Source organism: Balaenoptera musculus, chromosome 13 (genome assembly GCF_009873245.2).
Source record: "Balaenoptera musculus isolate JJ_BM4_2016_0621 chromosome 13, mBalMus1.pri.v3, whole genome shotgun sequence".
In the NCBI taxonomy this organism is placed as follows: Eukaryota; Metazoa; Chordata; class Mammalia; order Artiodactyla; family Balaenopteridae; genus Balaenoptera; species Balaenoptera musculus.
In genome coordinates, this window is record NC_045797.1 from 15,014,643 (window position 1) to 15,036,324 (window position 21,682).

Below are 21,682 nucleotides of genomic sequence, written 5' to 3' on the forward strand. Positions count from 1 at the left end.
ATTATATATATAATATATATCTGAATATAGATATTCTTTTTCGGATAATTTTCCATTATAGGTTATTACAAGATATTGAATATAGTTCCCTGTGCTATACAGTAGGTCCTTGTTTATTTTTATGGTGCACCCACTTTAGGCAATGAGCTACATTAAGGGGAATGATTTTAAGTTTAAGCTTGCTGGAGCTTAAACTCTCTGAATAGGTATTTAATCTAGAAATTGGGTCCACACCTTAAATACAAATGCGCACACGGGTATGCCAGTTCTTTCATCGGCCTTGTCGCTGGGGCCTCCCCGGCCCCTCCAGCCCCGACCAGGCCTCCGCCGCAGGCATCACCATCCCAGGGGGGCGCCGCGGCCAAAACTACTGGCCAGTTTGGGGTCACAGATCCCGGTGCTCGCCGGCTGCGATGCGCGTATGTTAACAGAGATCTCAGTCCATCGAGACACCCAGCCAGAGAGGGTGGGGACTCCGGACAGAAACTTTCCCGGTGGGGAAAACAGGAAAGCAACTTGCCTCAGGTCATCCAGCGAGACCACAACCGAGGTCTCCGGTCTGCCAGTAGGGAGTCTCTCTCTGTTCTGCAACTCTCAGCCTTGTCTCGCCCCAAGGCGACCATTTCCACCCCACATCCCTTCTCCTCGGACCCCCGGGGCTCGCCGGCGGAGTCCCCGAGTTCCCAGAGCTTTCGCGATTGGGGTGCCTCAGCCCCTCCGCGCCTCCTCCGCGCATGCGCACGGCCCTCCGCACCGCCAGAGACGTGAGTACGACAAGCCGCGAGGGTCAATCTCCGCCGGAGACTTGGCTTCTGGCCAAAAAGGGCCTGGCTGAGCAGTGGCCAAAGTTGGTTCTGCCTTCCGGGTGCGAGGATAAACTAACTGGGCAGAGCCGCGGCCGCAGAGCCCGGGCGCAGTCGGAGCGGACAGGTTCCGACGCCAGCGCGATGTGGCTGTTGCTGCTGCCGCTGGCTGCGCTGCTGCTGGCCGTCCTCGGCAAAGTTTGCAAGGGGTTGTTCTCCGGCAGCTCCCCGAACCCCTTCTCCGAGGATGTCAAGCGGCCACCCGCGCCCCTGGTGACCGACAAGGAGGCCAGGAAGAAGGTTCTCAAGCAAGGTGAGCGGGAGGGACCCCGGGGTCCGAGGCTGCGCCCGGGCATCCTCGCGGGTTAGCGTTCCCCAGATGCAGAGCGATGGGAGGGCTTCTTTGCACGTGGAGGCACCCGCTTTAGAGTCCGCCACTGGCGAGAGCCTTGGTCCCCGCAGGCCCGGGGAATCGTGGCCACACGGGCGCGGGCATCGTCCTCGGCGAACCAAGTTTTTTGGCATAGCCACGCTCAGGCCCTGCCACTTAGTATAGCGGTGGCTAACCGGATAAACAAGAGGAGACTTTCCCCCTACTTTGCTTTAAGACCTTAACGTTTTCACTTATCTTCCCCATGGGTTCAGGGACTTGGGAGAGCTGCACAGAAACCTTTATAGGAGATTGCATTTGGCCCATCAAGTGATTTGACTGGTTATGCCTGCTCCCATCTCTTGTGGTTGAAACGAGGCTCAACAGGATGCCTCAGGCTCAGAGCTGCTCTTCCATTGACCTGCACTGTCATCTTTAAAAAGTATTTGTGAGTTTCTTCTAAGGTTTAAAGAAAGAGTTCCGCTGCTTAAAAAAGCAAAAAAGAAGAAAAAAAAAAGAATAACCTGTAAAAAGAATAACCTGTTGATATCCGAGATCTCTCTCACCTGTTCACTTGTAAATTTTAGTATTCTGTGCAACAAGTCTTGCAACACAGTTGGAGACAGTATTGTTCTAAGTGATCAGAGTTTTAATTGGACTCTGTCACTAATTTGCTGTGAAACCATTAGCAAGTCACTCCATTTATCTGGATTGGTCTAAAAATGAGATGACTAGTTTAACTGTGTTTCAAACCAGGTTGTGATCTCTTAGTGGGTCATGAAATCAATTTAATGGGTTGCAACTAACATTTTAAATTTTAGTCAGGAGCTCCTTGCCAAACTGCTCTAGAGTTTTCTGGCGTTGTACAAGCTAGAGAATTCTGCGTTGGTTTCCACATCACTGCCCTTTCACTGCTCTCCCCCCACCGAGAAGCCCCCACCTCCATCTCCTCCATCTGCTGCAGCTTTCTCAGCCAGCCGAGTGCCAGAGAAGCTGGATGTGGTGGTGATAGGCAGTGGCTTTGGGGGCCTGGCGGCAGCTGCGATCCTAACCAAAGCTGGCAAGCGAGTTCTGGTGCTGGAACAACATACCAAGGCGGGAGGCTGTTGTCATACCTTTGGACAGCATGGCCTTGAATTTGACACGGGTAAGGCTTCTGTGGAAAAGGGCTGGGAGCAGGAGGTTTGGAGCAGCCATGGTGGGACGATCCTGGGCATTTCTGTGATTTTGGAGGCCCCGTCTTCTCCCTGGGCACCGCTTTCCTTGTCTGACAGCTGTACCCGCTGGCAGCTGAACTGGGCAGGGATTTGGTGGTTTCTGCTGCAACTTCCCTCTACAGAAAGGGTGGGTACCCCCTCTGGGCACAGACTCAGCCCTGCAGGACAGCCTCTTTCACCTTGCTTCCTTGTTGGAGCTTTTCCAGGGCTCAATCCCCATATCCCTATGACACTTCGTTTTTCTGTCTCCCAACAGGAATCCATTATATCGGGCGCATGCAGGAGGGCAGCTTTGGCCGTTTTATCTTGGACCAGATCACTGAGGGGCAGTTGGACTGGGCTCCCACGGCCTCTCCCTTTGACATCATGGTACTAGAAGGGCCCAGTGGCCGAAAGGAGTTTCCCATGTACAGTGGGGAGAAAGCCTACCTACAGGGCCTCAAGGAGAAGTTTCCCCAGGAAGAAGCTGCCATCAACAAGTATATAAGGCTGGTTAAGGTAACACGGACATGCTGAGGACCCCCTGCTTATTCCCAACAAGGCTGACCTCCCTCATTAGCGGAGTGACGGGTAAGGGAGGCAGGAAGGAGGAACAGGCCTGTCTGTCTGGAACTCAGCCTCCACCGGAGTTGGCCTCTGTGCCCCGGTGGGACCTCTCGTCTCTGGAGCCTGGGCTCCTCAGCTGCCACTCTCACTCTGGCCTCTGGGAGGCGCTCGGCTCCCCTCCCTGACCACGCTGGCCTCCCTGTGGTCATATCACCACTCTTTTTCACTTCATCTGATTGGGATTATTCAAAAGGAATTTGGGCCGGAAACTGAGAAGCAAAAAAGGACTCACTTGAGGGTAGAATGGGAAAAATTCACAGAGTACGGAGTTTTTGTTTTTTTTGTTTATAAATTTATTTACTTTTTTATATTTGGCTGCTTTGGGTCTTCATTGCTGCGCAGGGGCTTTCTCTAGTTGCGGCGAGTTGGGGCTACTCATTGCGGTGTGCGGGCTTCTCATTGCAGTGGCTTCTCTCATTGCGGAGCACGGGCTCTACGCAAGTGGGCTTCAGTAGTTGTGGCATGCGGGCTCAGTAGTTGTGGCGCCCGGGCTTAGTTGCTCCGTGGCATGTGGGATCTTCCCGGACCAGGGATCGAACCCGTGTCCCCTGCACTGGCAGGTGGATTCTTAACCACTTTGCCACCAGGGAAGTCCCAAATACAGAGTTTTGAAATCCAAATTCAGCCAAGTTCAGCCAGGGCTAAGTGTTGCTGGGCCCTCGGGCTATGCAGGCTGTTGGAAAGGCGAGTCAGGAGATGAGACCTGTTCCTCCCTGCTCATTCCCTTCCCCAGGTGGTATCCAGAGGAGTCATTCATGCCATCTTGTTGAAGATCCTCCCGCTGACCATGGTTCAGGCCCTCAACAAGTGTGGGCTGCTCACCCGTTTCTCTCCGTTCCTCCATGCATCCACCCAGAGCCTGGCCGAGGTCCTGCGGGAGCTGCCAGCCTCCCCGGAGCTCCAGGCCGTGCTCAGCTACATCTTCCCCACTTATGGTGGGTACTGGCCTTGGGCCCCAGGCAGCTCCTGGCTCTCAGTCTTTCTTCCTGAGCCTGCTTGGCTGACTGAAATGGAACAGCACACACCCCAGGCCCTCTGGAGCTTATGGAGGAGATGTCTGTCCACCTCCCTGCTGGACACACTGATAAAAATTCCCTTCACCCACGCCCTGGATGACTTTCCTTTCCAACCAACACTGTCCTCCCTGGCAGCATGGCAGTTTGCAGGGAGGACATTCCCACTTGGGCCCTCTGGCTGCCCTGAGCCCTGGGGATCACTTGGATCCTGGGATGCATAGACTCAGGCTGCGTGTTCTCTTTTTTTTTTTTTGGCCATGCCTCACGGCTTGCGGGATCTTAGTTCCCCAACCAGGGATTGAACCCGGGCCCCTGACAGTGAAAGCACCGAGTCCTAACCCACTGGACTGCCAGGGAATTCCCAAAGGCTGCGTGTTTTCTGATGGGAACCCGTGTTCCTTTCTGAACGAAGGTGCCGCTGCCCCTCCTGCCTCATCACCCCTTCCTTCCTTCTGTAGGTGTGACCGCCAGCCACACCACCTTTGCCATGCATGCTCTGCTGGTTGACCACTACATAAAAGGGGCCTTTTATCCCCGAGGGGGTTCCAGTGAAATCGCTTTCCACACCATCCCTGTGATTCAGCGGGCCGGGGGTGCTGTCTTGACGAGGGCCCCTGTGCAGAGCATCTTGCTGGACTCGGCTGGGAAAGCCTGCGGTAAGAGCCCTGCAGTGTCTTCACAGTCCCTGGCCGGGGTGGCAGAGACCTGGGGTCTCTGGGTGCAGAGTAAAGAAAGCACTGAGGGCAGAAGGTGTAGAAGAACTGACCTCCAAGTTGGGGGTTGAAGGCTGGAATCTGCCCCAAGCTGGGGCTGCCCGGGGATAGCGATTGGCCTGGAAGCAAAAAGGATGCGGGAAGGATAAAGGGTGGCATGGTTCCCAGAGAACAGTATTTCATCATTTATTCAATAGATAAAAATAGTTATCTGGTAATCTAGGACCTCCTGAGTGTAGGGGCTGTGTCTTTTTAATCTTTATGTCTATAGACTTTAGCACATAATAGAGCCCAGTAAGTGTTTGTTCAGTGACTGATGGAGTGAGTACGTAACCTGGGTGCTTGTTGGGTGGTGTGGAGGCCGGCCGGATGCCCTGCCTTCAATCTGTAAATGGCAGAGTGGGACCCAGACTCTACCCCGGCTCAGGTGTTTGCTGTCACCTGCACAGAGAGTCAAAATCCCACCGTGGATGAACTCTGTGAGGAGAGGCTCTATGCAAGGAAGGACTCTGGTACACAGAACAGGCCATCCAGGCTGCGGGTGCTTCAGAAGCATCAGCTAAGGGGGCAGAGAGAGGCCTGGGGAAAATAGAGCTGGTGTGACAGTAAATTCACCAGAGGAGTCTTTCAAGGAGGAGGTGGTGAGTGGGTAGCCCAGGGCACGCAAAAATCAAGGGAGAAAAGGCCGTCAGCGGTCTCCAAGGACATATGTGTAGAAGAGACTGGGAAGTTCCCGGTGGTGAGAGAGGGGTGGCTGTCCGATGTGTGAGACTTTCTCTCATGTTCATGAGCAAGTTCTCCTTCCAGCCGTCAGGGGGTCTGTGAACCAAGGTGGGTTTATCAGTTCAATTAAATTCAGTTGCAAATACGTTTATTTGTGTTTTTCACGTGCTAGGTGATAAAAGATAAGTAAATCCTAATCTCTAACTCAAGAAGTTTCCAGTCTCACAGGGAAGATGACTGCGATATAATTAAAGTGCCACAAAGAGGCAGGCACCAAGGATGGAGGTGGCACAGAGGATGGTGGAACAGGGAAGGCCTCAGAGGGAGGTCATGAAGGGTGAGAGGAAGCTAGCCAGAGGGGAGGGGTGGTTATTCCAGGCAGGGGGAACAGAATGTGCAGAGGCACAGAGGTATGAAAGAGCTGAGTATTTTTAGGCACCTGAGGATATTTGGTGGAATCATAAGAGACTGCCACATTTATAGGTTAAAAAAATGGTTGACTATCAGCTATTTCATACAGTCCTGCCTAATAGTTTAGTGAGAATGGCCAGAGATGAGGCTGGACGCACGAAAGGGACCACATCAGGGAAGGCTGAGACAAGACCTTGGAATTTAAGTAGAGGTTAGGTGTCACTGGAGGATTTTAAAAAGAGCGTGTTGGAACGGGAACTCTGGCAGCTGTGAAGAAGGGTCTAGGATTCCAGTGAAGGCCTTCAGCCCATGGGCTCTTTCGGGGTTCGTGTGAAGGTTGGTGGGTTGCTCAAGAGAAGAGCGCCCACGCAGGGTGGGGAGAGAGGTAGGAAGCCAGTGCAGGGACCGTGAGCCAAGAGGGCAGTGCTTCAGGATGGTTCCCTTACTTTGCAGTTTGGCCTGGGGCCTGCCCGCTCGAGGTCAATGTGGGAGAGATCTGGGGGGTGGGGAATAGGGACCTTTCTCATCCTCCTGGAGCTTACAGAACCTCAGCCAAGCTCTTGTGCCTGCAGGTGTCACTGTGAAGGAGGGTCAGGAGCTGGTGAACATCTATTGCCCCATCGTGATCTCCAACGCAGGATTATTCAATACCTATGAGTACTTGTTGCCAGAGAAGGCCCGCTGTCTGCCAGGTAAACTACTGGACTGCGTCACTGTCCTCCAAGTGCCCCAGGCCTGCCCTCTGCAACCAGCTGGCTCAGCCTGGCTGGTGCTTCCCCCAGCGTTGCGCTGCCCTTTGACCCTCCATAGGCAGAGAAGGTGAGCACACCGGTTTCTAACATCCGTTCCCAGCAGGCCTCTGTTTAGGGGGTGGGATCAACTTCCTTTGTATCACATCCTCCCCAAAGACCCTTTGGTCCTTATCTCTCATTTCATTCTTGGCATATTTACTCCCTTTCCCCTTATCACCTCAACCATGTTTCCCTTTTCTCTTTCAAGTCTCCAGTCCTAGTTGCCCATTTCCAGTTTCCCTAGATCTTAGATCATCTCTCTGATAATCAGTGCTGGTGGGTTGAGTCCTCAAGGGACGTTTCTTGGATTTTCACTGAGTTTGCCGTATGAATCCTGCTTCCTTCCTTAATTGCTCACTTATTTTGAGTGGGGAAGCCTGATCTGACATTGTTGGTAAGGGAAGCCAAGGCTGGCGTGGAGAAGAAGGTCTTGATAATATTGTTGTGGGCCTTATTTTCCTGCCTCTTTAGGAAGCAGCTCCGTATTGGTGCTGAGGCTGCAGGAGTATCCTCTGCCGCTTGAGCCCTGAACTCAAAATAAGCCTCAGTCTAGTCGTCTCCACTGATAGGCCGTGTCCAGAAATAAAAGCCTGTTTTTGTCCTTGCCTTTTATACTCAGCCACTGGGTAGAGAGCTCGTCATCCTAATGTTGATGGCTGGGGAAACAGAGGCACACAGGTGAATAACTGCCCAAGGCCACCCAGCTGGAGGTGGCCGAGCTGAGAGGAGAAGGCTGGTGTGTCTGACTCCTAAGCCTGGGCTCCTGGCCCCCTCTGGGCTGGGAAGCATGGGGCTTCCAGAGAGAAGGCCTCACTCGAAGGGGCAGGGGAGCAGGTCGGCCCACAAGGCACAGAGTGGCTGAGCCAAGGTTAGCTGGGATGCCACCATTTGGAAATTTAGCTGGCAGCTCCCGATGTGATTGAGGGGAGGAGGCCGCTGGCTGGGAGGGGACCAGCGATCCAGGAGGGAGGGAGCGGCATCTGCGTAAAGGCCTCTGGCTGGGGTGGGAGGTGGGGAGTAGGGAGCCGCTCACGATGAGTTTGGGGTGGACTTCACTGGTGCCCGGGGAGGAGCCCAGAGAGCAGTGGAAAGAGCGCTCCGCCCGGGAGAGCGGGCTCAGGGAGGCGGGTTCAGTAGAGAAGTGAGGCCTTGGATTTCCTGGTGGAGGAGAGGGTGGGTGGCCGTCATGACTGTCTCTGAGGTACAGGCCATGTGCTCCCGGGAACTGGCCTCCTCAGCCCTTTGCCTCGCTTAGCTGGGCCTCGGCCGGCATCTGCTGCCAGTAGGGGCCTCCCCTCTCTCAGGCGGGGTGAGCTGAGTGGGGTGGGGCAGAGACTGCCCAGTGGCCTTTGGTACTTCGTGCCTCCCTCTCTCCCAGGACCTCTGAACCCTGACTCTGTCCCCTGACGGGCCCAGTGTTCCCCCGGGCCCGCCTTCTCTCCAGGCAGCCACGCCACAGACTTAGCTGCTGAGCTTGCCTCCCTTCACTGGCGGAAGCAGCTTCCACTGCTCTTACGTATCTCAGCCCTGAAGACAGTCTCATGTGCCAGCCCCTACCTGCCTGAAGGACCAGCTGCCTCTCTCAAGTGCGAGCTGGATGAATCCCAGTTTGAGAGCATTTCAGACAGTGGCAGCAGTGATGCTTAACTCAGAGACCCCAGGTGCTGGGATTCCTTCGTTTCCAGCTGTTTGGGGGTAGAGATTCTCACAGTTCTGTCTCCCTCTCAGAGATGGGAACGGGATATCTGGTGGCCCTGGGGACAGGCAGTGCTAGTTGGGGTCAAGGGTGGAGGTGGGGTGGTCAGGCAGAGGGAGCCTTTGTGAATAGGAGCGCCTTTCTTAAATTCCAGGGCTGAGCTTTGAGGAGGTTACTGGGGGTAGTTTGGAGAGGTGTTTTGAGTAGGGAAGACTAGTTTGACAAAATCAGTAGGGGAGCTAAGGCTGGTGTGGAGAAGCAGGGCTTGGTCTCATCGTTGTGTGCCTGATTTGAGACCCAAGGTTCTATTTTTCTGCCAGGTGGGTGGCTCCTGGACCCCTTCCTTCTAGCTGGGGAAAGGGACAGAAGGGGCTGGGTGGAGGTAATGGTTGTGCTAAGGGGCTTCTGAAGACCTGGGGGCATCACTCCTGGGCCCCTGGTTCTCTCTGAGCCCACCCTGCCCCACCTGGAAAGGGGGTGCCCGCAGCTGTGGTTCCCCAACGATGCTGGGACCCAGGGGAGAAGGTGCTCCTGATTTTCCAGGGCAATTACTACTCCTCACCACATCCCCTGCCCCCCTCGGCGCTCCCACAGCTGGGCGGCTGGGTGTCTGGAAGTCTCATGCCCGTTGTCCTGCTGTAATTGTTACAACGCCCCCTTCACTCTCAGAAGTGGCCTGTTCTGGATGATAAGTTTTATGGTCACCCTACCCGTAGCACTCAGGTCTTTGCAGCCTCTAATAGGAGAGCCAGCTTCTTCAGGAAAGTGGACCGGGGACAGGCATCACGTCTGATTCCTTGCAGTGTCCCCAAGGCCTCGCAGAAGATCCAGCGCATTTCAGGTCCTCAACAAATATTTGTTACATGAATTAAGCAGAGCAGCCAGTGGCGACTTATCCCTCAGGCAGGGGCTGGAAATGGTCCTGGGAATGGGAACAAAGGATAAGACTCTGTGGAAGCAATTTCAAGAAAACTGGTCTGGGCTCAGCTGTTGAGAGGTGGGAATGCCCAGTGGCTTCGGTCCAGGGGACATCCAAAGGCTCCCACAGTGACTGCTGCCTTCCTCCTCAGTGCTATTCTTCCCTCCTCCCCAGATGAACCCTGGAATGCCAAGTGCCAGTGATGCCATTTCGCATCTGTTCATCTGCATCACTTACCATTTTAAGGCCTTGTGCTGACTGTTCAGCACAGGAGGAATTATGCATATTCAGTCATTAGATGGTTTGTATTCAACTTAATACCGAAGCCAAGGCTTACAACCAAATACTGTTCCTAGCCGTGGTCTTTGTAGTGCAGAGCCCCGTCATCCGCTCCTAACTGAGACATTAAGGGGACGATGGGAGGCAGTGAGCGGCTCAGAGAGCCGGGCGTCACTCACTGCTCCTCAAGGCGCTCAGAGCAGAAGTCTGAGGCCGTGGCCTTCACAGGCAGGAGACCGAAGAGCAGGCCCCTGCCAGGTCGAGTTGTCCAAACGTCTGAGGCTGCAGATGAGGTGAGCGGGCGTCCGCAGGTTCCCAGGGCAGGGGCAGCAGTTGGTGGCCTTGTTCACGCGGCCCTGCCGCCTGTCTGCAGGTGTGAAGCGGCAGCTGGGGATGGTGCGGCCCGGCTTGAGCATGTTCTCTGTCTTCATCTGCCTCCGAGGCTCCAAGAAGGACCTGGGGCTGCCGTCTACCAACTACTACATTTATTTTGACACAGACATGGACACGGCGTAAGGCGTGGGTGTGCGTGTGTGGGGAGGGTGTCCTCCCCTGATGCTGGGGGAGAAGCAGCAGCATGCAGGATGGGAGGAAATGGGCAAGAATCTACTCCCGAAGGGCTTCTCCCTACCTAGGCTGTGCCTTGGCTTCATCCCTTCGGGGGTCCCTGGGGGTGCCCTGCCCTCGGGGTGGTGCTGGTGGCTGCGGGGAACAAGGCCGGGACCGACAGCCCCTCTCCTCCCCCAGAATGGAGCACTACCTCTCTCTGCCTGCGGACAAGGCTGTAGAGCACATGCCCGTTCTCTTCATTGCTTTCCCGTCAGCCAAGGACCCGACGTGGGAGGACAGGTTTTCAGGTGGGGCTTGAGGTTCTGGGGCGGGGCCTTGGGCGGGGGAGGGGCAGCAGTAGTGACCTGGCCCTGTGTCCCCAGGCCGCTCCACAGGGGTCGTGCTGGTGCCCACCTCCTATGAATGGTTCGAGGAGTGGCGGGACGAGCCCCGGGGAAAGCGGAGCAGCAGCTACGAGACCCTCAAGAGCTCCTTTGTTGAAGCCGCTCTGTCGGTCATCCTGAAGCTGTTCCCACAGCTGGAGGGGAAGGTAGGAGGGCAGATTCCTGTGGCTGGTGCATCTCTACCCTTTCTTTCGGGCAGGGGAACGAGGCCCGGGCTGACTGAGCTCCAGGAAGGGATAGGGAGCCCGTGCCGGCAGGCAGCTCGTGCAGGGGCAGGCAAGGAGGTGAGGGTCTCACAAGGTCCCACTCCCACTCTTCAGCTGCCTCTTTTGCCTCCTCAGGTGGACAGTGTGACTGGAGGGTCCCCGCTGACCAGTCAGTTCTACCTGGCAGCTCCCCGGGGGGCCTGCTACGGGGCTGACCATGACCTGGGCCGCCTGCATCCTGGTGCGATGGCCTCCATGAGGGCCCAGAGCCCCATCCCCAACCTCTACCTGACAGGTACACTGACTGCCGCATTTTGCCAGGACCTGCGACCCTGGGCTTCCCTGTCACCCAGAGTCCTCCACGCTTGTCCTCAGATTCTGCTGCTCCCTGCAGCCTCCCCCAGTCTGAGCTGGGCTGCCTCGGCAGCTGTGGACCCTGGTCCTGGTCTGAAGCCATCTCTGGGTGGCCCTGGCCCAGGGGCCCTTGTCCACCCCTGTCCCCCACTTGGGGGGGGGGCAGCGATGCCCACGGGCCTCTGCTTTTGTCTCCTAGGCCAGGATGTCTTCACCTGTGGGTTGATGGGAGCCCTGCAAGGGGCCCTGCTGTGCAGCAGCGCCATCCTGAAGCGGAACCTGTACTCAGACCTTCAGAAGCTTGGCGCAAGGGTCCAGGCACAGAAGAAGAAGAATTAGTTTGGTCAGGGATGAGTCAGAGGAAATTTGGCCAGTGCTGGGCCCCTGACTTACTTACCCACGTCTTTCTGCATTAGCTCCTCGATCACGTAAAGCACTCGTTTTTGATTTCTGAATAAGAGGTCCGACACACAAGTGTAGCATAGATGGTGCCTGTTTTTTTTTTTTTTGGCTGTGCTGCATGGCACGTGGGATCTTTCTTACCCTGACCAGGGATTGAAGTCCTGCCGTCTGCAATGGGAGTGCAGTCTTAACCACTGGACCATCAGGGAGGTGCCTAGATGGTGGTTCTTAAACTGAAGCTCTTCCCGCCAGGCAGGTGGTAATCTTCCATACCTTTTACAACATGCTGTCTCTATGAAAGGCCCAGCGTGGGCTACTGACTTGGGTGACTTTAATGGTTCATCATGCAGCGCTCTGCATCCCACACCCACACCTCCTAACTCTGAGCCATCAAACCAAATATTCTTTTGTCAGGTGGCTAGAACCCTTGAGAGTGTTGGTCGGCTGAAGCAGGGTGGTCCCATGGGCCCGAGGCGTCTCCTCCCATTCCCCCTTAGTGCCTCTCCGCGGGAGTTCTACGCAGTGGAGAGAGGGTGCCTGATGAGCATGGTTTGGGTTGTAGTTCCATAGGTTCAGAGGCTCCAGATCCCATTTCTCTCGTTCCACTGGCTTTCAGCGGGTGGGGAAACGCCTGTGATAGGGTCCATGTGGACGTGGGGGCAGGGAGCTGACAGGACGCATTAGTTAGCGAGGTGCATGTTACAGAACATCCAGTGCGCATGCAGCCAGGGCCTAGGCTCGTCTTCCTTATGATCGGGGTTAAATTGGGTTTTCACCATGCCAGCACCAAGATACCCTCCCAGACCTCAGGGCCTGAGCCTCAAGACTTAGCTTCCTAAAATACACAGCGAGACGGGCGTTCGCAGTCAGGGCAGAGGCCTGGAAAGACAACTTCACTGGGGTTGATGCAGGTGGAGAGAGCTTTCAAGCCAAGGGTACAGCAAAGGACAAGCCGAGAGGTAACGAGTGTATTATGACAAGAAGCCCAGCTACTCCCAACCTAGGACAAGGGCTGCCTCGTGAGGAGGAGGAGCGAGGTTGGCAGTCAGTCAATCAGCACATGGAAAATTACAGAACGTGTGCAAAGCCTGGGAATGCGTTTCCAGTGTATTGGTACTTACATGGGGATCGGGTGGGAAGGTGAGTGAAGGCTAAAGGTTTAAAAAAAAAATGACCTTCCACTTACGTTAGGCCTTATTTTAATCAATTTCAATACAGTACTATTAAATTTATTAAGAGGGGGATTAAGAGGTACAATATAATCAATAATACTGAAATAACTTTGTATGGTGACAGATGGTTACTAGACTTACTGTGATCAATTTGTAATGTATACAAATGTCGAATCACTATGTTGTATACCTGAAACTAATATAATGTTGTATATCGACTATGCTTTTTAAAAAAAAGGAGAAAATTTAATTTAATGATTTTAGAGCTTTAACATTTGAAATTTATTTTGGTTTCTGTGCAGATACAAAACTACGTGGTGACGGCATTCATAAAAGCTAGGTAAAACATTATATATGGAAAAATACTTGTCATTAGACCAAATAGACTTGCTTTTTTTTTTTTTTTTTTTTTATTTGGCTGTGCCGGGTCTTAGTTGCAGCGTGCAGGATCTTCATTGCCTCGTGTGGGATCTTTGTTGTGGCATGCTGGATCTTTTTAGTTGTGGCACGTGGGAACTTCAGTTGCGGCATGTGGGATCTAGTTCCCTAACCAGGGATCGAACCCAGGCCCCCTGCATTGGGAGCGCGGAGACTTAGCCACTGGACCACCAGGGAAGTCCCCAAATAAGCTTTAAAGAAATAAAATTAAGTGATTATCGTTAAGTTACAAGGTAGAAATACAAAACACTGCAAAACAGTAGTATCCTGCTAATTGGGTAAACAAAAAAAGAAGGGAAACAATTTCAACAATCAAACATTTATTGAACATGTTAGACTTCTGAATTAAAGGAATATCGACAAGTGTAAGGAAGCTGACTTTGTTGGCAGCTTGAAACACTATACAGCTCAGACCCAATGCCTTTACAGAGGAGTTTCTAGATTGGGATGTTTAGGAAATTCACACATGACTTAAGAAACTGAGGTGAGATTCAGCCTTGGTTCTTGGATGTACGGTTCAATTAAACTTGAGAATCTCTTCCCAGGATTCTTTCTTAAGCAAGGCAATGCCAAACGCAACTGTCCCAGCAAGAGTTTTTAGAAAACAGCTGGCAGAAGTACAGGGTCTGGTGTATGGCATACTCTCTTCCCTGTTCAAATGATTCAGAACATGTGCAAAGCGTGCTAGCTTTCATCACACGTGCAGCATTACATAACAAGTTACCCTGCAAAAATGAGGGGCAGGCTTTTGAATTAAATGACATGAAATGGGAGAAGAAAATGAGAATCATTATCGGGAATTTTAGATGTTTAGAGTTCTGTCACCAAAAGTTTCATTGAAAGCCATTATGTGAAAAGAAATGTCAGTGTGTACATAGCTAGTTGTCAGTTCTTTCTGAGTTATCTTAGCCTTTCTAGGTAGACGAGCCTTCCACTCCCCCCCGAGTCCAGAGGTGGACTCTTCAGATAATTCTGAAGCACAGATTCCTGCAAATAGAAACCACCCTGCGACCAAAAGCTGGGCCCAGGAAAGGAAGCACAGAGCCGTCTGGATAGGGCACCTCTCATGCCCACCCCCCGCACCCCCACCAGCTGGAGAGATCCTCCCCTCCCCCACCAGCTCACCCTCATCTGCACAATCTCTAGCTTCAAAGAGTCTATCTTCAAAAAGACAACTACCCAGAAAACAACTTTTCCTTTGTTGTGGGAGATTTCTTTCAGTGCAATTTCTAAAGTGAAACTTAAATTCTATTGTACTCTTTCACACAAGAAACTATACTTCTCAGAGGCTCAAAAAGTGAAGCTATGCGGACTCTACAACAATACTTGTGTGTCCACTTGGTGCCAACCCTCTTGGTGCCTGAAACCAACCTTTCTTTCTGCTCTCCTCCTTACTAGCAATATCCATCAATGAGGGGCAGCAAGCAGTAGCCAGAAGGAGCCGTGTGAGAGGCCTCAGTTAAGTCACAGCCACACGTCCTGAACAAAGAACATGTCTCCTCTGCAAGAAGAAACTGAACTCAAGTCCCCAGGGACTGTCCCGTGTTAGGCAGATATGCAGATGGTGCCCTGGGTGCTCCTGGAAGGAGCTTCATTTTCTTGGGGAGACCAGACAGAGATGGCAGATACCGGCTGCCCTGTTTTGCTCAAGTTCCAAAATGTGTGAGTGGCATTATCAGGAGCTATTACAGTAAAATGGAAAGAGTCAGTCATGCGGGCCGGGGGAGTCAGGAAGGTGCATGGGCAAACGTGAGCTGGGCCCTGAAGAAACAGGTTTTGGGGAGGCAAGGGAAAGAAGATAAGGTGGGGGGACGCGCCCTAACTGAAAAACAGCCACCAGAAGCCAGGGCCTGGAGGACGCAGCAAGGACGAAACGGCACAGAGGCCTGGATGGGCCCGACAAGAGGGACCTTTGGCCCAGCGCGGGTGCAGGGGAAGACAGGCAGGACAGTGCCAGCCTGCGGAGTCCTGAACGCCAGGGTCCACGAACTTGATTCTCGAAGCCACGAGACAGACGCTTCAGATCACGGCAAGCACTCTGGAAAGATCACGGACAGCAGACCAATTAAGGTGGCTCTTGGAAAAAAAAAAAAATCTAGGAGAGAAGTGGAATGGGTGGCGGTGTGGGGCAGGGAAACAAGGAAAATGGGAAGACTGTAGCTGGAGATGGTTTTCTAAAAATGGATAGGACTTTCGTGACAAGACATAAAAACGGCACAAGTCTGCAGTTTGAAGTTGAGATGAATAAAGAAATTGGGCACTTGAGAGGGGCAGCTTAATGGGCAGAAGAGAGAAACTCCGTTTCAGTGACAACTGGATGACCAAGCTGAGATATCCAGCACACGGCAGGACTGGGTTCTTTGGGAACTAGGCCACGGATGAAAACTTGGGAGTCACTCACTCAGAGGATAAAGAATGGATGAGTTTCTAAGGAGACAAAGGAAAAGACAAAGACAAAGACCTGTCTTTGAGGGCCTTCTCCTCCACCAGCACAGGATAAGACAAAGGAGTTCTCAGAAGCCAGGACAGAGACCAAAAGAGGGGAAGTTCGATTTGGACGGTCTAAGTGTCCAATTCTATCAGGCACAAGACTAAGCTTTGAGAACAAGCCACTGGATTTGGTGATCTGAACCTCTGGGAAAACATTATTAGCAGGAAGACAAGGACCGAAGTGACTTTGTAAAGGTTATGAGGAAGATGAATGGCAAGGGAATGGAAGCAACACTTTTTGGAGAAGCTGAACAGCAGAATGGACCACAAATAGGATGGATGGGAGCAGGGGAATCTGGGCATGCATGAAGATGGAAGGAAAGGGGCTAGTGGAGACAGGAAGAAAGAGAAAACATTAGAGGGGAGGAAGAAAGGCAGGGAAAGGGGAGACAGAAAAGGGAATAAAATAACCATGTCTGAGGGGATAATGCCAAGAAGAGTCCTCATTCCTTACCTCTACAGATGTTACCTGCAGAGAATGAAAATTTCAACTCAAAAGTCACCGGCTGTTTTAAGCGAGGTGGAAGATACCATGACAAACAGGATGGCCCCTTCTTCCGCCAGACTTCTTCGATAGCCTAGAATTCATCCTATTCCTCTCACTTCCCACATTCTTTGCATTTCCCTGAGATCAGCTATTCTCTTTCAGGTTTTTTTTGTTTTGTTTTTTTGGGTTTTTTTCCCAGAAACAACTCTCTTTAGGCTCTTGATAATAGGGTAGCACAACTAGAACAGATTTAAATAAAACAATAATCTGATACACAACACTACCCTCAGTTACCTCAGGGGAACTCTCTGAGTTTCTTTCTTTTTTTTTTTTTTTTAATATTTATTTATTTATTTGGCTGCACTGGGTCTGAGTTGCAGCATGCGGGATCTAGTTCCCCGACCAGGGATCGAACCCAGGCCCCCTGCATTGGGAGCGTGGAGTCTTAACCACTGGACCACCAGGGAAGTCCCCTGAGTTTCTTAAATTTTAATAACCCCTGACATGGGACAGAAGGAGAATTTTTACTAATTAGCATTGGCGTTTTATATCAGATAAGAGGACCATTAACTAGATTTAGTAAAGGAGGGAGTATAGTCAGTTTGTAAATATGTCTATTTTAGGCAACAAAGGCAAAATAGAGTTTGTGGGAAACCTGTTTCATAAAAGTCCTTTGAAATTTTTAGACCCAAACAGTCCTTGCTTTCTTGCCCAAAGCATGAACTCACCCTACTTCAAAAAGTTTCTGTAATGATGGTGAGTAGGGATAAACACAATGTTTCAATAATCATAACTGTGATTTTTAAAACCTCTGTGATGGGCACAGTGGCTTTACAGCTTTCCTCCCAGAACCCCCAAGTTCAGTTTTCTGCTCAGTACAACTAAATGGAAGTGGCTTCACTTTGTCTTAAATAATATGAAAATGTCAGAAGAACGTGAAGAGCTTGCACTAGGCAGGTTGGACTCGCAGGCAATAAAGCATGTTTTTCAGCTGCTGTTTTGGTTTGCTGCTGAAGCCTTTGAAGAGAATCGTGTTCAAAGGAGCCCTTTGCCCATCAGCATTCACCACCTTCTACATCTTTTGTAGGGCACATCTCCCCAAAGGGAGAGGCCTTGGTAGAAACGGACCACAACCTGTAGATTTCTCCTAGGTCCACGAAGGTAAGTAGTGGCGAGTGCAATGCTGTTTTCAAGGGCTAACTTTACGACAGGGCCAAGACCCGAGGGAGGGCAGTCAGCAGCAGTCACCTGCCCGGGGCTGAGATCTCCCTTTGGTCACAGCGGGGCGCGCCCACATGCTTCCCTACTCACACTCAGAGGGGGACAGGCTGGAAGACACCAGCATAAATAATGGGAACACAGGAGGACAAGTTCGCCAAAGTGCAGGTGCAAAAACCAAAGCAATCCCCTCTGCCTCTGCCAGCCCCGACTTGCCACCAAACCCTAGAGGAGGGGGTGTGTCTCTTAGGTCACAGTAGTTTTCTCTTCATTTTTCTTGATTTAGAAACAAATCAGCAGGGAGGACAAGGTTCTCAAGAACAGAAAAATCAAATCTGAAACAAGAGCAACACAATCTATTGGTAACATTCATCTTTTTCCAGAGGAATATACCTCACTGCTATGATTTTGGGGTGGGAGGTGGGGGGAGTTGCAGTTCAGGAGAAAAATTCAAAATTAAGACAAACTGACCCTCCACCATACAAACTTCAACTGATAAAACAAAAGCACATAAGATTATTTTAAAAGTCAGTTTGAAATAAAACATACACTAGAAAGATACATACTTGGTGGAGGGCATATGGGAATCTTGGCATCTACTTTGCACCATCCTGTATTGTTTTGAATTGTTTACATGCACATTTTTTTTTTTTAATCAGAAAAAAATTATAACAAAGGGGAAAAGAAATCCTTAAAGTCAATTATCTGGGAAGGTTCTAGGCCAGAGTTACATTGTGCAGCTGACCTACTGGGCTAGCTAACAAAGAGATTCTGAGCTGTGCGGCTTATTTTGTAACTGGTATGAGGACTGTGTTCCCTGTGGGAAGTCGGGCACCAACTACTCTTTACCAATGTCCTGGCTGTGGCTGCGCAGAGGGAGGGAGGGTGCATGCTGGCAGCAAGGCAGTGTGTCCCCAAGCAGGCAGGCTGCCTCTGGGGTGGAAGGAGGGCTTTGCTTTCTGGCAGAGGCCTGGGCTGGCCGCACTCAGGAAGTCTATTTGCAGGGCTGATCTAAGGAGCTGGAAGCTCCCAGATCCTACATTTCTGGATTTGTTTGCTTTCAGGGCGTGTAGTCTAGTGCTTTACTACCCGGAGTGTGGTTCCAGCAGCCTGTGGTGTCACCTGGAAACTCCCTAGAAACGAAGAAGCATAGGCTCACCCCATACAGAGTTTGCTCTTTTTTTTATCACAATTCCTAGGGTGACTCATATGCCTATGAAAACTTGTGAAGTGCTGATGGAGTGTGAAAAGTACAGGCCGGGAGCCAAGGGAGTTGCCCTCAGGTCTTGATTTTGCCAGGAACTTGTAGTGGGAACTTAGGGGAAAAAATCATAATGTTTCTGGGCCTGAGCTTCCTCATCTGTTGAAGGAAGAAGCTGTTGCAGAGGCCTTGAGAATCTCTTCTAGCTCGAACATTGCAGACATGTTCATCTGGATGTCTATATGTTGTGGTCTGAAAAGGGCGGGGCAATGGCAACAGCACCCCCAGAATCAGCTGCTGCTGCCGCCATGCCAAACACAAGCCCACTGCTGGGCCCATCTGGGACTGCATATCCCTCCTTCCTTCCTTACCTTTTGGTCCAAACGCTGGTAGTCACTGGCCTTTGGCCGCCGTGTAACTTTGGATCTTTTTCCTTCCAGGACGAAAGCAATAATCTGGGGAAAGGAACAAGACAGCGATGAACAAGTGACTCTCTAAAGACATATTTCAGTCTCTGAAATCAGAGGTAATCACCTGGTGGCCCATTTATTAATGACCCTGACAGTAAAAAGAGCAGGACATCCACAAAAAGGCCCTATTAACAACTGTAAGGAGGACAGGGCCTAGTTACATCAGAATCCTTTATACTGCTAAACAGGAAATGACAGATGCAGGAGGGCTCTTCTGGGCTCTAGCTTGTGGTGGTCTATATGATTTACTCAAGAGCACTTGGTGAAAAGAACCGCCAACTCCTCCCCAACTTAGCCTCCTCCAGGCTGAGTCATCCACCCTCCTTTTATTTTAATATTAAGCAATAATTAATTTGCAGATAAGATAATTATCTTATCTGCAAACGTACTCTTTCACCCCACACTTCGCTTCATCTTAACCTTACCACTCTCATTTCATACCTAAGGTTACTCTCCATGAGGAGCACTTGGATGTAGAATAAGGAATGTACCACTTTTTTTTTTTTTGTGGCTGTGTTGTGAGGCATGCAGGATCTTAGTTCCCTGACCAGGGATCAAACCCGTGCCCCCTGCAGTGAAAGTGCGGAGCCTTAAGCACTGGACTGCCAGGGAATTCCCAGGAATATACCACTTTTACTAAATGTCTTCCCTCATTTCTCACAGCCCTAGACCTTATGGCTATCATGAATTGAATCCTTCAATTTTAACCAGCCTACAGAAACTACTAAATTCTTAGGGCTCAATAAGAAATGAAATCATTTTGGGAAAAGAATCTGAAAATGAGTATATATACATATAACTGAATCACTTTGCTGTACACCTGAAACTAACATGACATTGTAAATCAACTACACTTCAATTAAAAAAGAAAAAAGGAATGCAATCATTTTGTCCTTAGAGTGGTTACTAAGCAACACAACAAACCCTGCTGAAGTAAAAGATGAGTGTATCCATGCAATTTCTGGCCTTTCGTCTAATCAGAAACTCAAATGACTGCAGAATATAGTCCCTGGGCTCTCTGCTGTTGGTGTTGAAGACTATGTAACCATTCTTTCTGCCACTGCACATGGAAAACAAAAGCTTGGGAAAGGAAGCTAGAAATAATAAGACAGGAAGCACTGTCTTTTCGAGAGGGGAAACAGGAAGATAAGGGCTCTAACTACTTACAGACTGTCACATACCCAGGTCCTCTCAGGCTCTGATGGATTGTAAATTCCAAGATTACGGGAGGAGACCCTAATTTGGGTCAGAGCATAATAACGTCCTAAACTTGGCACCTGACGCAACAGCAGAAGGCACTCAGAGGAAACAGACATGAAAACACATGATTTCTAAAAGAAGAATAAAGGACCCTAGCAGGGTCTCAGAAAAAAATGAAGTTTGTTTTTAAATTCCTAGTGCTTACAGGCAGATGAGTGACGGATACCCACACACCAAGCTTTCAGGGTGGAGGAAATCCCATCCCTCCTCTTAAAGCAACTCTTGACTTACCTTCCGCTTATTGTGGTAGGCAATATAGAGGACAGCAACGAGAATGGCTGCTGTCACCAGATATGCAAAGAAGTGGCTGCTCTCTGCACTGGAACTTCCAAGATTATCCTTATAAAGGTCATCCTTCTCCCTACTCCAGGGATTCAAAACTGTGCTTTCACGGTTCTCACTGGAGGCGGAGCCAGGCATTTCTTTCTCGTCTTTGGGTGGTGCACCCTCTTCAGGCTCTGTATCCCCTTCTTCAGTCTCCTTGGGCTCCTCATCTTCAGGTGGTTCTAAAGACTTACCTTCTCCCTCCTGCTGGGTAGAAGAGGGGTCAGACTCTAGCAATCCTTTTTCCCCAGATTCAGTTCTGGAAGCCTGCAGAGCTTTGTCAGCTCGTGTGTTTACATCAGGATTGGTTGGCTCCTTGTTATCAGAAGATGGGCTGGAGACCGAGTTGGTGGACGGGTCTCTGGAGGAATTGCCAAGGCTGTCATTCTTGTGGTGCAGCTTGGATTCCGAATTGCCAGTGACGGCTTTCACGGTGTGCCGCTCGGGTTCCGAATTGCCAGTGACGGCTTTCACGGTGTGCCGCTCGGGTTCCGAACTGCCAGGGACGGCTTTCGTGGTACTCTGACTCAGAGAGGGTCTGTCACTGTGTTCTTGCTCAGGCTGCGGGGTCAAGATGAGCTGCTTGGAGTCTCTTGTAGAAGCCGGACTTGTCACCGGAGCGTGTGTTGTGGTGACTAGCTCAGAAGGGGACTGCCCGGAGCCTGAAATAGAGAAACCGTCTGGCTGAAGAGAGGCAGGCGGGGAGAAAGGAATCCTCAGAACGTTGCAACGGGCAAACAGGGGAAGGGGGTGATGGCGAGCGGAGAGGTGGCGAGGGTCGGGCAGGGAAGAAGTGAGGTCAGGTGGCGACCGGCCACGGTGAGTATGGTGGGCCTGGGGGCGAGAGTGGGATTAGTGGAGGCGGGTCGAGGAGTGGTGGGGTGTGGATGGTCTTACCCGCCACTGCGACGCTCAGCAAAACGAACACAACCCGAAACCTCATCCTGCACAGACTGCGCTTCCGCCCTCTACTGCTCTCGCGAGATCAGCGCGCGGGCTCAGCGCTCATGCCCCACCCCTTCCTGCGTGCGTCTCCCGCAGCCATACCCGGGCGAGGGGCGGGGCTTGGGGAAAGATCCGGCTGTGTGTGGTTCAGCTGTTCTCTCCGGGATGTGATTTCTTTTCTTGCTGTCGGCGCCGTATTGTCCCCTGTGGAAGGCGTA

At 51.4% G+C, this 21,682-nt stretch overlaps 3 protein-coding genes across 10 annotated transcripts in view; 1 reads left to right on the forward strand and 2 right to left on the reverse strand.

Moving 5' to 3' along the window:
• ELMOD3 (ELMO domain containing 3) overlaps nucleotides 1-757 on the reverse strand; it is a 28,599-nt gene extending 27,842 nt beyond the window's left edge. Inside the window, exon 1 of one of the 4 annotated variants that reach the window (XM_036872788.1) lies at nucleotides 521-757. The gene's annotated coding sequence lies outside the window, so the exon portion shown is untranslated. The remainder of the gene's footprint in view (nucleotides 1-520) is intronic. The other 3 variants (XM_036872789.1, XM_036872787.1, XM_036872785.1) reach the window with 3 other exon arrangements.
• On the forward strand, nucleotides 717-17,207 carry RETSAT (retinol saturase). Of its 4 annotated transcripts, XM_036872774.1 has the most exons (12): nucleotides 717-1,116; nucleotides 2,138-2,320; nucleotides 2,647-2,888; nucleotides 3,730-3,931; nucleotides 4,471-4,668; nucleotides 6,432-6,551; nucleotides 9,918-10,056; nucleotides 10,292-10,401; nucleotides 10,477-10,643; nucleotides 10,839-10,998; nucleotides 12,934-12,971; nucleotides 17,038-17,207. In XM_036872774.1, the coding sequence occupies exons 1-11, from the start codon at nucleotides 735-737 to the stop codon at nucleotides 12,969-12,971; spliced, it is 1,941 nt and encodes a 646-aa protein (XP_036728669.1). In that variant the 5' UTR covers nucleotides 717-734; the 3' UTR covers nucleotides 17,038-17,207. The 4 variants fall into 4 exon arrangements, with proteins under 4 accessions (XP_036728669.1, XP_036728668.1, XP_036728670.1 ...); XM_036872773.1 differs by lacking the exons at nucleotides 12,934-12,971; nucleotides 17,038-17,207 and adding an exon at nucleotides 11,257-12,860; XM_036872775.1 differs by lacking the exons at nucleotides 12,934-12,971; nucleotides 17,038-17,207 and adding an exon at nucleotides 11,257-12,726 and having other exon boundaries at nucleotides 10,044-10,056.
• On the reverse strand, nucleotides 13,049-21,506 carry TGOLN2 (trans-golgi network protein 2). Of its 2 annotated transcripts, none has more exons than XM_036872791.1 (4): nucleotides 21,417-21,506; nucleotides 20,427-21,181; nucleotides 18,837-18,920; nucleotides 13,049-13,260 (listed from the first exon to the last, which is right to left on the reverse strand). In XM_036872791.1, the coding sequence occupies exons 1-4, from the start codon at nucleotides 21,460-21,462 to the stop codon at nucleotides 13,225-13,227; spliced, it is 921 nt and encodes a 306-aa protein (XP_036728686.1). In that variant the 5' UTR covers nucleotides 21,463-21,506; the 3' UTR covers nucleotides 13,049-13,224. The 2 variants fall into 2 exon arrangements, with proteins under 2 accessions (XP_036728686.1, XP_036728687.1); XM_036872792.1 differs by lacking the exon at nucleotides 13,049-13,260 and adding an exon at nucleotides 13,373-17,599.
• Between the last annotated feature and the right edge of the window lie 176 nt (nucleotides 21,507-21,682).

What these genes read in the sequence shown, in the direction of transcription:
- RETSAT (XM_036872773.1), top strand. Translation starts at nt 735, where the DNA reads ATGCGCACGGCCCTCCGCACCGCCAGAGACGTGAGTACGACAAGCCGC. An exon ending in GAAGAAGGTTCTCAAGCAAG is followed by an intron (nt 1,117 to 2,137) that starts GTGAGCGGGAGG and finishes CATCTGCTGCAG; the next exon opens with CTTTCTCAGCCAGCCGAGTG. An exon ending in GAAGGCCCGCTGTCTGCCAG is followed by an intron (nt 6,552 to 9,917) that starts GTAAACTACTGG and finishes GCCTGTCTGCAG; the next exon opens with GTGTGAAGCGGCAGCTGGGG.
- TGOLN2 (XM_036872791.1), bottom strand. Translation starts at nt 21,462, where the DNA reads ATGAGGTTTCGGGTTGTGTTCGTTTTGCTGAGCGTCGCAGTGGCGG. An exon ending in GCTGAGCGTCGCAGTGGCGG is followed by an intron (nt 21,182 to 21,416) that starts GTAAGACCATCC and finishes TCTCTATTTCAG; the next exon opens with GCTCCGGGCAGTCCCCTTCT. An exon ending in ACCAGCGTTTGGACCAAAAG is followed by an intron (nt 13,261 to 18,836) that starts GTAAGGAAGGAA and finishes ATTTCTTTAAAG; the next exon opens with CTTATTTGGGGACTTCCCTG.